At 63.8% G+C, this 12,294-nt stretch overlaps 2 protein-coding genes across 5 annotated transcripts in view; one reads left to right on the top strand and one right to left on the bottom strand.

Moving 5' to 3' along the window:
- The window catches only part of KCNAB2 (potassium voltage-gated channel subfamily A regulatory beta subunit 2), an 83,731-nt gene extending 78,992 nt beyond the window's left edge, over positions 1-4,739 (top strand). For all 4 annotated transcript variants that reach the window (XM_045546299.1, XM_045546298.1, XM_045546301.1 and 1 more), the window contains 3 exons: positions 739-859; positions 1,361-1,449; positions 2,189-4,739. In XM_045546299.1, the coding sequence (XP_045402255.1) occupies positions 739-859; positions 1,361-1,449; positions 2,189-2,278 (300 nt within the window). In that variant the 3' untranslated portion in view covers positions 2,279-4,739. The remainder of the gene's footprint in view (positions 1-738; positions 860-1,360; positions 1,450-2,188) is intronic.
- A 543-nt stretch (positions 4,740-5,282) lies between these two features.
- Positions 5,283-12,294, bottom strand: part of CHD5 (chromodomain helicase DNA binding protein 5) — a 44,777-nt gene continuing 37,765 nt past the window's right edge. The window contains exons 36-41 of the mRNA XM_045546573.1: positions 11,737-11,869; positions 11,135-11,330; positions 10,019-10,182; positions 9,793-9,907; positions 9,631-9,684; positions 5,283-8,924 (exon numbers count right to left, since the gene is read on the bottom strand). Coding sequence (XP_045402529.1) covers positions 9,677-9,684; positions 9,793-9,907; positions 10,019-10,182; positions 11,135-11,330; positions 11,737-11,869 — 616 coding nt within the window. The 3' untranslated portion in view covers positions 5,283-8,924; positions 9,631-9,676. The remainder of the gene's footprint in view (positions 8,925-9,630; positions 9,685-9,792; positions 9,908-10,018; positions 10,183-11,134; positions 11,331-11,736; positions 11,870-12,294) is intronic.

Here is a 12,294-nt window from a genome sequence, read left to right as displayed (position 1 = left end):
GGACCTGCCCCAGAAAGGGGGGCTCCTTCGTATACCCCTACCTCTGCCCCCACCCCAGTATGCCCTTCGTGGGCTGGGTCCACAGGTGCCACTTACCCCCACCCCATACACTTTCCCACTCTCTGCTGTCACTGAGACCTCAGGGGCTGCAGAGCTACCCATGGGTGACCCTGGGACAAGTGCCCCCTCCCCAACACATACCTCTGGAGGGTCCCAGACTACAGGGCTTGGGGACACAGCAGGCAGAGAAAGGCCTGCCTAGCAGGACAGACCCAGCCCTGGAGCCTGGCCCTGGGATCCGAGGCAGCGTGACCTGGCCCACCCTCCTCCCAGCCCACAGCAAGGGCGGGGCAGGGTGCCCTCCAGGAGGCACCGCAGTCCTGAGGCAGCAACACCCCTCTAGGGTCGGGGGAGGGTTCCTCTGGGCCACAGGCGGCAGCCCGTCCCTCGGCTGCCAGGCTCCCTGGGAGCTGGGAGGAGGGAGGGGCCGCCCTCACCGCCTCATCCTGGCTCAGTGGCGGGAGGGTCAGCACCCTGCAGACTGCACTTGAGAGTGCGGACAGGGCCGTTCTCCTCCTGCCCACCCTGCACGGCAGGCCTGGGGCAGGCTGCCGCCCTGGCTTTGAGACCAGAGCCGCTGTTGGGAGAACGATCTGGAAGGAACACAGATTGTCAGCCACCTGCACATGGGGTCCAGGTGACCTGCCCTCACCTGGAGCTGTGCCCTGCCCCACCCAGGGCTACCAGTGGCTGAAGGACAAGATCCTGAGCGAGGAGGGCCGGCGCCAGCAGGCCAAGCTGAAGGAGCTGCAGGCCATTGCCGAGCGCCTGGGCTGCACCCTGCCCCAGCTGGCCATAGGTGAGGGCTCGTGTGCGAGGGGGTGGCGGGGGTCCCCAAAGGCCTGGGCTGGCCAGGGGGAATGGGGCTGCGGGTCACCATGGGGCCAGCGTCCCTGGGGAGAAAGGTGAGGGAGCCCTGAACAGTGCCCCTGCTGGCCACGGGCAACAGGGCTCTGGGGGCAGGGTTGGGACCCATGTCCTTGGGGAGATGGTGGGGGGTCCCTAAGGGCCTTGGCCAGCCCCTCCATCAGCCAGCCATGGGTAATGGGGCCCCCACATTCCTGGGGAGAGGATGGGGGACCCTGAGCTCCTAGGACACCTCTACACCCCGGGGTAGGGGGGCCAGGGCTCCCTCAGCCACCTCCTCAAGCCACTCCTTGGGCAAAGCCCCCGCCCAGTACTGTGGAGCATCTCGGGTCCCCCAGCCCCCAGACCCAGAGGCTGGGTCTCTCCGACCCATCCGGGGGCAGACAGGGCTCTGCAGAGGGCACCACCCTCACCTCGCGTCTTGCTGCCCCAGCCTGGTGCCTGCGGAACGAGGGTGTCAGCTCCGTGCTCCTGGGCGCCTCCAACGCCGACCAGCTCATGGAGAACGTGGGGGCGATTCAGGTGAGCGTGCGCGGCTGCGCGGAGCTCCCGCCCAGCCAGGCTCCGTCCTGCGTGCCCGGTCCCGTCTAGACGGCCGGGACGCACCCGCAAACCATCAGGGGGCCCCGCTCCTGGAGAGCTCCCTTTCTAGCAGGGACAGGTGTACACTGGACGCCAGGAGGAAGGAAGTCGAAACAGGCATGGAAGGTGATAAGCTCTAGAGGAAAAACGCCAGAGGTGGGGAGATGGGACAGGGAGCTGGGGGCAGGGGGAGGTGGCACCGCAGACCCAGGTTGAAGGGGAGCTGTCAGCTGGTTGAGAACGTGGCATTTGAGCACAGGCTTGGGGAGCCGTGGAGTGAGCAGTACACGTGCTGGTGGGGAAGAGGCTCTGGCAGCAGCAGCCACTGCCAAGGCCCGGGGCAGGGGCAGATCCTGAAGGGCAGGGATGGGCGTGTTTCTTCCAAGTGGGGGGGCTGACGGGCATGTTTCTTCCGAGTGGGATGGGAGCCGGGCACGATTTGGAGCTGAGGAGGAGCTTGGTCCAACGTAGCTTTTAAAGATGCCTCCTCTCTGCCTGTTCAGTGGGGCCAGATGTGGGGAAGCCAAAGCCAAAGCAGCGTGGCCACCATCTGCTTCAGATGGAGCCAGATGTGATGGGTGGGGACGGTCCCGGCCAGCAGCAGGTCTGGAGGGACGTCGCCCAACCCCCCACCAGCCAGGCGACCTTGGTGGGAGTTCTGATTGTTTTGTCCTTGCAGGTCCTTCCAAAACTGTCGTCTTCCGTCATCCACGAGATCGATAGTATTTTGGGCAATAAACCCTACAGCAAAAAGGACTACAGATCCTAAGACGCCCCGCCCACCTGCTCGGACAGTCCCCGTCTCCCTCCTAGTCTTTGTTTGCTCGCTTAAGCTGTTCCGAAGCCAAGTGAAGAGTGTGGTTCACATCAAAGAGAAAACACTCGCCGTGATGTCATCGGGAAATGATCTCCCACGTCGCTGCCAGACACCACCCACTGCTTCGCCAGACCACGTGGAAGTCGCATTTGTGCCCCAGAGGCCTTGGTTAGGAAGGACGTTCAAGCAGTCCCACCCAAGCCTGTCGCCTCTGCTCATCCTCCCGGAAAAGACCACCCAGCTGTCTCCCAGCATCAGCCCTTCACGGCGATTCCCGAAGTCAAGGCCAGGCCAAGGCCTGGTGGGGTCTTCCAGGCGGGCAGGGCCGGCCTCTCCTCTGCCAGGTCCCCTGCCTGGTGTTGGGGGAGGGGAAGAGGGATCTGGCCCTTCCAGGGGCCCTGGTCATTGGGCGGGGCCTCCCCGCTGGGGATCTTCCTCAACCTCCCTCTTCCCAAGGGCTCCAGCTACTTTCTGGGGGCCCTGACCCCAGATTCCTCCCCGATCCTTCTATGCCCTGACCTGCCCACTGGGCCTCGGCAGGGGCACAGCCACCTAGCTGGCCTTGGCCTCCCACCCTCATTGGCAGGGGCAGGGACCCCAGAGGGAGTGGCTGTGTGGTTTGGGACCCACAGTTCAGGGCTCGGATTGCTAGCCCCGCAGGCTTCCTCCCTGCGCACCAGTGAGGAGCCCATGCCGGGAAGCCTGGAGCACTCAGGAAGGGCCCAGAGGAATGGGCCCCTCTGTCCTTGCCCCGGAAGGCCTGTGGCTGTGCACTCAGAGCTGGATATGGCTGCTGACCACATATGGCAGGTGGCAGCAGGCAGGGCCCATGTGCACAAGGACATGCTCCTCTTGGTCCGCACAGACCCTCCTCTAAAACCACCCCCACCCCAGGCCTCTGTTGTGCACCGGGGTGGTGGGCTTGGGTTTTGCAGAGAGATGCTTAGACCCTTCCGGTAAAGGAAGGTCCCTGGGGTTCTCTGAGCTGCAGGCCCAGGGGCTGGGGTGGTACCCCCAGCAGCAGCCCTACAAAGTAGGGGAAGACCTCAGGGACCCTCTCCCTAGAGAGAGGGCTGGGGTTGACCCGTCCCTTCCACACCACCCCCGACCTGGAACAGGTGGGGAGAGGGAGGGAGGACAGGACAGGCCCAGGTCAGCCCCTGTGCAGCCCGGGGTGGGGAGATGCTGACGCCAGCAAACCTGCAGGTGGGGGTCACCTGGAGGCCCCGTCCTGTGGTCCCTTGTGGGCTACAGGGGGCAGAACCCACCCCTGCCGCACCCTTTGCCTGCGGACCCTGTGCCTCCTGCCTCAGTGTGTCCCTGGCCAGGCACAGCTGCTCCTGCTTCGCCCCCAGAGGAGCTGCCGTTCTGAGCGGGCCCCTCCCCGGCCAGTCCGGGCCAGGCCAGGCCTGAGAAAGTGCTGAGAGAAAGCCACAGATGCAGGGGCGGGGCCGGGGAGGGAAATGGCTTCCTCCTTTCCCAACCCACCTTCCCGCTGACCCTGGAGTCCAGAACCTTGGCCCTCCTCCTAGACCAAATCCCTGGGGGGTCTTCTCCGCCAAGACCTGCCAGAGCAGCCCTGGGGGTGTGCGGAGGGGCGATGCCTCCCCCGCCCCGGCAGAGGTCTCAGCCTGTGGCACCACACGGGGCTCAGGTGCCTGCTCCCAGGACAGCCCTGCCGGGGCAGGTGCTGCCGAAGGACCAGATGGCCCTCCCCTCGCTGGCAGGGAGGTGGCTGGTCCCCGTCTGCACAGCTGTCCCCAGCCCTGTCCACCGTTAGAAGATGGACCAGGGCGTGTGGGTGCCGGTGGGGCTGCTGCTCCCCGTGGGCCACACCTAGGAGAGTGGAGCCCCCGCTGGCTGTGTGTTTGCCACACAGAGGGGGACAAGAGCCCTAGGGTGAGCTCTGCCAAGGCCCAAGTGCCCGGCGCCCAGGACCCAGGCAGCCTCCCAGCCCAGCACTTCCCGCAAGCGGGTTCGAGGGTGTCTTGCTCCACGTCCACTAACAGGGCAGGCAGGGGCTCTGCTTCCTGGGGGCAGGTCCCCCAGCTCAGGAGGGGTGGGATGGGGGGGGAGGTGTCAGGTGTGGCCATCGGAGGAGGAAGACCACGGGCAGTCAGAGCCTGGGAGGGCAGCGCTGGCCCCGGCTGGGCCCACTATCCCGCCCCAACCCATGGTCCAACCCCAGGTCCCGAGGAATGACAGGGCCGTCCTCCCCTCTTCCATCCTCGTCCAGTCATGTAAATACTGTGCTTCTCTCCCCCTTTTTTTTAATGACTGTGGTTCCTCAGCTGATTGCATTCCCCACCTAGGCAGAGACTGCCACATGCCTCGAGCTTCCAAAGGAGACTCAGACCGAGACAGCCACCGTACCCATGGAATGACAAAATAAAGCCCAAGCCCCTCCATCTCCGCACCTTTCTGCTCCTCGCATTTCCTTGGGGCCAGGGACGGGTCGAGGGCGCCATGCAAGGGGAGGGAAGGACTGCCGACCATGGGGCTCCCCGAAACCTGAACCTGGGACAAAAGGGCAGAGGAGAGGCAGAGATGGGGGCAGAGGGTGGGGACAGTGCTCGGGAGATCAGCGCCTACCTCTCCCAGGTGATTCCGCCCAGGGTCCATGGGGCTGAAGGTACCTCCCCCGCGCCCCCAGCACACACATCCTCTTAGGCCACCTCCGAGAACCCAAAGCTGGTTTCTGGGAGGCTGCTGTGCCCTCAGGGAACCCAGCTGGCTGCTGATCTCACCGTGACACAGGCCGGGGGATTGTCCCGGTGTATTCTGGGGTATGGGTAACGGGCTCCACCCAGCACACCCCTATTTAGAGCCCCCCTCCTTCCCAGTGCACCCTGAGCCCATGAAACATGACTTGCCAGGGGAATAAGCCTCAGGAGACACCCTCACCCCCATCCTAAATCCATAAGAATCTTTAAAAAGCTCTTGGATTCAATCCTTTCCCAAAGGATTTATTAAAACACAGAAAACTGAAACATACACACACAGTACAAAGTAAAGGTGATTGTGTCGGCTACAGGCTCTGTCCAGCCTCCCACGGGCACAGGCTGGACATGGCAGGGAGCTTGGCTTCCAAAGCACAACCCCCACCTCTGCTGGGACACCCAGCCGGGACCTCCTGACTCGCCCAAGTGCCCCTGGCCCCGTGCCCAGCCCAGCACCCCCCTTCCCCATCCCGTTCTCCAGCCTGGGCAAGGGGCCGGCCTCTCAGCTGGGCGATGCTGAGCCTGGGTGGGTGGGGTTCACACCCCCCACACCCTCCAACTCAGACCCCCTGGGCAGGTGGGACCCTTCCCTCCTCTCCAGGGGGCTTGGGCTCCATGTGATCTCTATGTGGGGAGTTCAGGACACACACACACACCCAACGGGCCCTTTCTGGGTTACCGTGCCTAAAAAAATACTTTGTTAAAAAAAATCTGAAAATTAAGGAAAAAGAATCCCAAAACACAACAACGCCAATGACTTTGGGCTGATGCACCACAACCTGTAAACTTTCAGACATAGAAAACGGGACGGGAACCAGCTTCCTTGACCGGTGCTGCGGTTTGCACTGGAGAGCCGTGGGGGAGAGACCACCCACCTTTGGCCATGGCCAAGCCACCAAGAGGGTGAGGATGGAGGGGCGTGTCGGTCTCGGCCCCCACCCACTATACCCCACACACACCAGAGGCTCCACATGGCTGCCAGCCCACCCTCCACATGAACCCCCTCGGGCCTCAAAAGCCCTGGGATCCGGGACAGGAATAAGGACTGCAGGTGTCCCTGGGCCCAGATGAGCAGCCCCTGACCCGGCAGGGGAGCGCCCGGGGAAGGCAGCCCCAATGAGCAGGAGGACCTTGGCCGTGTGGGCAGGGGGCGTCCAGGCCCACCTCCCGGGGAAGCCAAACTCACAGAAAACAGGAGCTTCCGAAAGTGGCTTTCAGGGCTCTGCTTCCACGGCAGGCATGCTCGAGAAAGGGGCCCTCCAGACGAGTCGCTGCAGCCAAAACTCCCTTGTCACCTGAGAGCCCGCTGGGCAATGCCTTTCAAGACCTTTGGCCCAAAGGTGATTCAACAGAAACCCTACTCAGCACTGGTCTAAATCATAAAGTGGCTGGAAACATAAAGACGCAGGCTGCACACCAGGATCACGCCGTGCACAAGGACCCCAATTCTGCCAGCAGCACAAACCAAACCCAGCCTGAAGATGCCAAAGACACGGAAACCACTCCAGCCCCCATCCCCACTGTTGGCAGGAGATAACTGATAAGCCAAGAAGAAAACATTCTTAAAATCCTTTCTCCTCTCCAAAGCCGTCAACCAGAAACCTGCTCCCGACTCTCACAGCCTTCCCTCCCCGGCCTCCCGGGAGCCAGGGGCAGAGAGCATGCCCTTCCCGGGATGGGGCGGGGCTCCGGCCAGGCTATCCGCGGGTGCCCGATTCAAGCCTGGCAGAGGGGAGCCTGGGCAAGGCCAGGGGAGGAGGAAGAGGGAGGGACAGAGCGAAGCTGCCTGGGGCAAAGCACGACGGACAGACTCCTGCCCTGCCCACCACGTGCCTCCAGGCCTGACCCTGGGGACCCATCCACTGTGGCCAGGAAAGGCGGGCACTGTCCCCAAGGAGGCCAACTAACCACAGTGCCAACCTCCTGCCCGTCTGGAGATGAGCACATTGCAGGCCCTGTGGCCTGAGCCGGAGCCCTTGCAGGGAGGCACTGACCAGAGGACACATGTGAATAAGCCACAGGGACTGGAACGGCCCCAACCCCTGTGCCGGCTCAGCTGCCGCTACACACGCCCGGATGTCTGTGCTGCGCTCAGGCCGGCTGACGGTCTTCTCTCTACTTCAGGGTTCCCCACTCTGCCCACCCACATCGCCTGGGTCAGACTGGCCCTGGGGACCTGGACCAGGACTGAGTGCAGGACACAAAGACAGAGGGGTCTTGGGGGTTCAGAGGGAGCCACACTGTAAACGAGGACGTCCAGGACGCAGGGAGGGCCGGACAATCAGCCAAATGTCCACAGGACAAGCCAGCAAGTCCCGGCCCAGCCCTGGCTGCCCTTCAGTCCGGGGCAAGCCCAGAGATGCTGTGTATCCCCCACATCTCTCCCAGGGAGCCGAGCCCAAGCCCCTGCAGGTGCCCTGCCCCCAGGCCCAGCTGGTTTCTCACTGAGCCCCATCCTCACACTCCCAGGTCCCTGCACCCTGGGGCACCTCCACTGGGAAGCCGCCTTTGGGCTGACCTGGGGTTGGGGAAGGACCAGACACAGGCCCAGGGCCGGCCATCCTCTCTCCCCCTCCTCCATATGGTACCCCCAGCTGGGGCAGAGGAGGGACAGGAATTCTGACAATGACAATGGACAAGTGGGAAGATGGTCCTGGGACTCCAGGGCATTCCTGCCAGGAAACAAGGCGGGAAGCCCTGGATGCTCCAGCTGGGAGGGGCTGCAGAGGCCGGCAGCCCAGTGCCCGCCCCCAAGCAGAGCTCTCCACGAACGCAGCAAGGACAGCTGGGCCCTGCCTCGAGCAGCAAGTGCCCCGACGAACACATCCCCAGGGACAGGAGAACAGGGATGAGTCCAGGCTCCAAGGGACAGCCTGGCTCCTCCCCTGGCATCTGTGGCCCAGGACACTATGCACAGGGGAGTTTGTACACGGAGGTGGGTGGGGCAGGCCTCCCAGGGCACAGGGCCACCTCAGTGTCCATGACCCTCCTTGCAGGGACACTATCATCTGCCCACAGCCACATCCCCACAGATGGCAGACCCCAAATCCCTTCCTTTAGTGGCTCCAAGACAAGTGCTGGTCCTCCCTCCCTCGCTGGAGCACGCACTTCCCCGACCCAAGCAGCCGGGCCAACGGACCTTCCACCGGTAACAGCCCAGGGCTTCGAGACACACTGGGCCCCCTCCCCACAAGGAGCAGCAAATCCCTGGCGGTCTCCAGCCCGGGCAGGAAGGTGGCAAAAACACCCCACCCTGACCCGGGATCAGCCAGGGGCTCCACCATGGGGCTGGACAGCAGTCCCCCAGACCTGACCCGCCTGGTGCTGGGGGACCCCAGCGGGCAAGGGGCCGGAGCAGAAGGGCCGTCACGTCACGCAGGTGCAGGCAGGAGGGGGCGAGGGCACGTGAGGGCCCCCGGGGCACCGGCGCTGCCATCTCCCCAGCTGGGCCAAGTCCCGGGCAGTGCCGGGGCGTCCAGGAGCTTCCCCTCCGGTCCGGAGCCCGTCGACAGAGAAACGGTAAGTGCTGCAGGTCAGAAGCTTCCACACGTCATCCGACTTTTACCAAGACAAACTTGTTCAAGTCTTCAACAGGAAAGTGCAAAAGACGTACAAATAAATGAAATCTCTTCTAAGAAGTCGTTCTGGAAAAGGTGGTGAGGGGACACGTCCGGCGTAGCTGTGGGTGGCGCTGTGTGGAAGAACATTTGAACCATGATGAGGTGGCACTTCTGGGCTCTGCCCAGCCAAGCTGGGCCTCGTCCTCCACGTGATGGCATTACTCAGTTTCCCTTTTTGTCCCAAGGTGGCACTGGCTCCTAAAAAGGCGGCAGCTTTTCTCTCCTGTGGGAGTCGGGCAGGTGGCCCGGCAAGCTCGGCTGCAAAGGGCAGGTGGGCAGGTGATGCAGGTGGGTGGTCGGGTCTCCCGTTACGAGGGGTGGGAGGCGGGGAGGGGACCCAGCAGTCTGTAGCTGCCCACCCACCACCTATCACAGCCAACTGTGACCGGAGGGGGCTCCTGAGCCACGCCCCCTGGGCTCAGGTGCTGCAGAGCAGCCAGGAAGCCCCTGGAGCCTCCACTGTCAAGTGACAGTTCTCTTGGAGGCAGACAGGGCTTGGTGGAGGTTGGTGGCTGGGGAAGGAGGCCAGGGTGAAGTGGCATTTTTCTCTGGCATGAGCCCTCCCTGCTGGACAATAACACCTGCCCCCAAACCCTTGGCCACCCCCCTGGTCCCGGGCAGAGAGTGAGGGTGTGAGACGAGATGCCGTACCGGCCACCAGCAGGGCAGCAGAGGCAGGACAGGGGTCCAGGCAGGGCGGCCGTGACTTACCACCGGGCACGTGTGTGCACACGCAGCAGCAGGCCCAAGTCCACCGGCCCCGCGTGTCCTGCCCCCAGCCCCGCAGTGGGCAGACACGCAGGCTGCGAGGTGGTCCCAGGACAAGGTGGTTGGGGCAGAGGGGACCCAGCAGGGGGGTGGCTCTCAGGGCCCCGGGGCAGTGGAGGCTGCGAGGCTCAGGGTCGGGGGTTCTGGCCGGGCCCGACTCGCCAGCCCATGGGGAGGGCACGGGACAGCGCCTCACCTCTGCTGGAAATGAGCGCTGCGACAGAGGGAACTCGCGGGGACGGCTAGATATCTGTCAGGGAGAGAGAAACCGCGGGCTTGCCTGGCGTCCGGAGGCGGCGGGCAGGCCAGGCCGGTGGGCGCCTGTGTGCATGCTGCCCCGAAGCCGACGGGCACCTACCGGTCACATAGGGCCCCAGGGGCATCTGGTTGTAGTTGACAATCCCTCCCGGTCCAGGGCCCCGGAAGTTGGGCCCAAAGTTACTGTTGTACATCTGGGAGGAGCCGAGAGCACCCTAGAGGCAAGGACGCAGCTTTACGGTCGCCCCGCCCCGCACCCCACCCCACCCCACCCCGGCGCCGGACGCAGGAGGGGGCTTGGGCGGGGCGTGCAGACTGAGCCTGACCTGCTGGATGGTGGGGTCGCCGGCCCGGTTGGTCAGGCGGCTCAGGATGCTGCGCTCTGACATCTGCAGGCGGGCGGCCACCGGGGGGATGCGGGACAGCATGGAGGGCAGGCGGGTCACATCCGCCTTCATGTCGCTCAGCAGCTCCTCCAGCTGGTTCAGGACTGCGGGCGGGAGGGCAGGCGATGGAGGGCCGTGCCACCCACCCTGTGCGCTGTGCCAGGCAGCGCCTGCCCAGCAGGTGCTGGTTCCAAGGCTGTCACTGTGTGCCTCACGCAGCGGGCGCCAGGCCCACCCAGGCAGCGAGGCAGAGCGTTGCCAACTGGGGGCAGAGCGAGGGCTTCCCAGACAACGGCTCCCCGGGCCCCTCTGGGCTGGGCCAGGGCTGCAGAGAGGAGAGCCAGAACCCCACCCCAATGCTGGGCTTCCCTCCTAGAGCCCCTCAGGGAGGCTGCAGCCCCAGCCCCCCACTGCACACAAGGGCTCACAGGGCAGGCTGCCCGCTCGGCTGACCGGGCACAGGTGCAAGTCCAGTGACTCTCACATGTGACCTTGGCCTTGGCCACACCCCTCTTCACTCTGGGCCGCCTGCCTCCCAGCCTGGGAGCTCCCTGGAGGCAGAAATGTGCCCAGTGACTCCAGACAGAGCTTTGGAGCCAGTGTCCAAAGTCTGAATCCCAGGAGATCTTGGGCAAATGTCTTCCCCTCCCTGAGCTTTGACGTCCTTGTCTTTAAAGTGGGGATAATAAGAAGACCCACTGCCTGAGGAAATCATGAGGATTAAGGAGAGAATGTGTTTAGGGCATGCTGTCAGCGCTCGATAAACAAGAGCATATACAACCTCCCGTTTTCTGTGTCGCCTACCCCCAGCCCAGGGCAGGCACCAGAGCAGGTCTTCAGGAAAAGGCTGGAGAAGGAAGGAGCCTCAGTTTCCCCACAGGGGAGATGAGGGACTGGAGGGTAGGACTGTCCCATCCTGGCCCAGGAGGCTACGCCCTCCATGCTGAGGTTCTGTCCCCAGCCCCGGCCCCATCAGAGCCCTCATCTATGGACAAGAGCGTTCGCTCGGCAGGAGGAAGGCGGGGGACCACGCCGCAGGAAGCGGGGCTCACTCACCCTTGTGCAGGACGGCATTGGCAGGCTTGTTCCCAGCAAGGGACTCCTTGGACAGGTGCTGGTGGCTCTCGGCAAGGCACTCCACCTCGGCCAGGCGGGCGTTGAGGGCCATGGCTGGGTGGTTGGGGTCCTGGGTCATGTTGAGGTACGCCGCCCTCCGGAGCTGCTCCTCAATGACCAGCGCCTGCTCCAGCAGCTGGGGGCGGGGGACTGAGCGTCGGCCTGGCCCCTCTTCCTGGACAGCCCCCACCCTTCTCCTCCACCAGCACCGCACCAGGCCGCGGCTCCAGGCAGAAAGGAAGGAGGGAGGACACTCCCACCAGCTGTCCATCCTCTCCTGGCCGTGGCCACCCCCTGGAGCTTCCACAAGCTGGGTTTTCTGTGCCCCGTCACCCCAGGACGGTGAATACTCGCCCAGCGCGGCCTGGCCCACAGCAAGAATCCCATCGCCCTGCTCGTCGACTGACTGACGGATTCCCCGTTGTCAACAGCCTGACCAGGTCTAGGCACATGGGGAGGGGGCTGCTGCTCCCTAACGTCTCTGCCCCAGGCCCTCCTGAGACTTGTGTCTCTCTGCAAACCTGGGCCCTGAGGTGGCTGACCTTGAACCTGCGGGCCAGGAACTTGTTCTTCATCTCCAGGTAGTTGCCCTTGTGGACCTCAGACTTGAAGGGCTCGTTGAGGATCATGTACCTCGGGTCATTCTGGATGTCCTGCCAGCGGGCGTAGCCATGCCTGGGTGGCACCGTTAAGGGCAAACCTGGCCACTGGAAGGGGGTGCCCAGCAGCTGGGGCAAGGGGGTGGGGGCCACCCGGGGTCCGGCATCCTGGCTGTGTCATCAGACAAGTCATCAGCCTCGAGGCAAGATGAACACGCTGATGACAATGACAGTGGGAATATCAGCAGACACTGGCAGGTGTCCTCAGGGCACCAGACACGGCACTGAGGCTTCACGGGGCTGACTCCTTCACCCCAACTACCCAGGGACGGAGACATTCAAGTCCTAAACCCTGATGCCTGGGAATGGGGCCCTAATTTGGAAATACAGTCTCTGCAGATGTAATCGAGTTATGAAGACGTCATACTGGACTAGGGTGGACCCTAAACCCAAGACTGGTGTCCTTGTAAGAAGAGGGAAATCTGGACACAGACACAGAGA

The sequence above is a fragment of the Lemur catta genome, chromosome 3 (assembly GCF_020740605.2).
Source record: "Lemur catta isolate mLemCat1 chromosome 3, mLemCat1.pri, whole genome shotgun sequence".
NCBI lineage: Eukaryota > Metazoa > Chordata > Mammalia > Primates > Lemuridae > Lemur > Lemur catta.
This window is presented reverse-complemented; position numbering and strand designations above follow the sequence as displayed.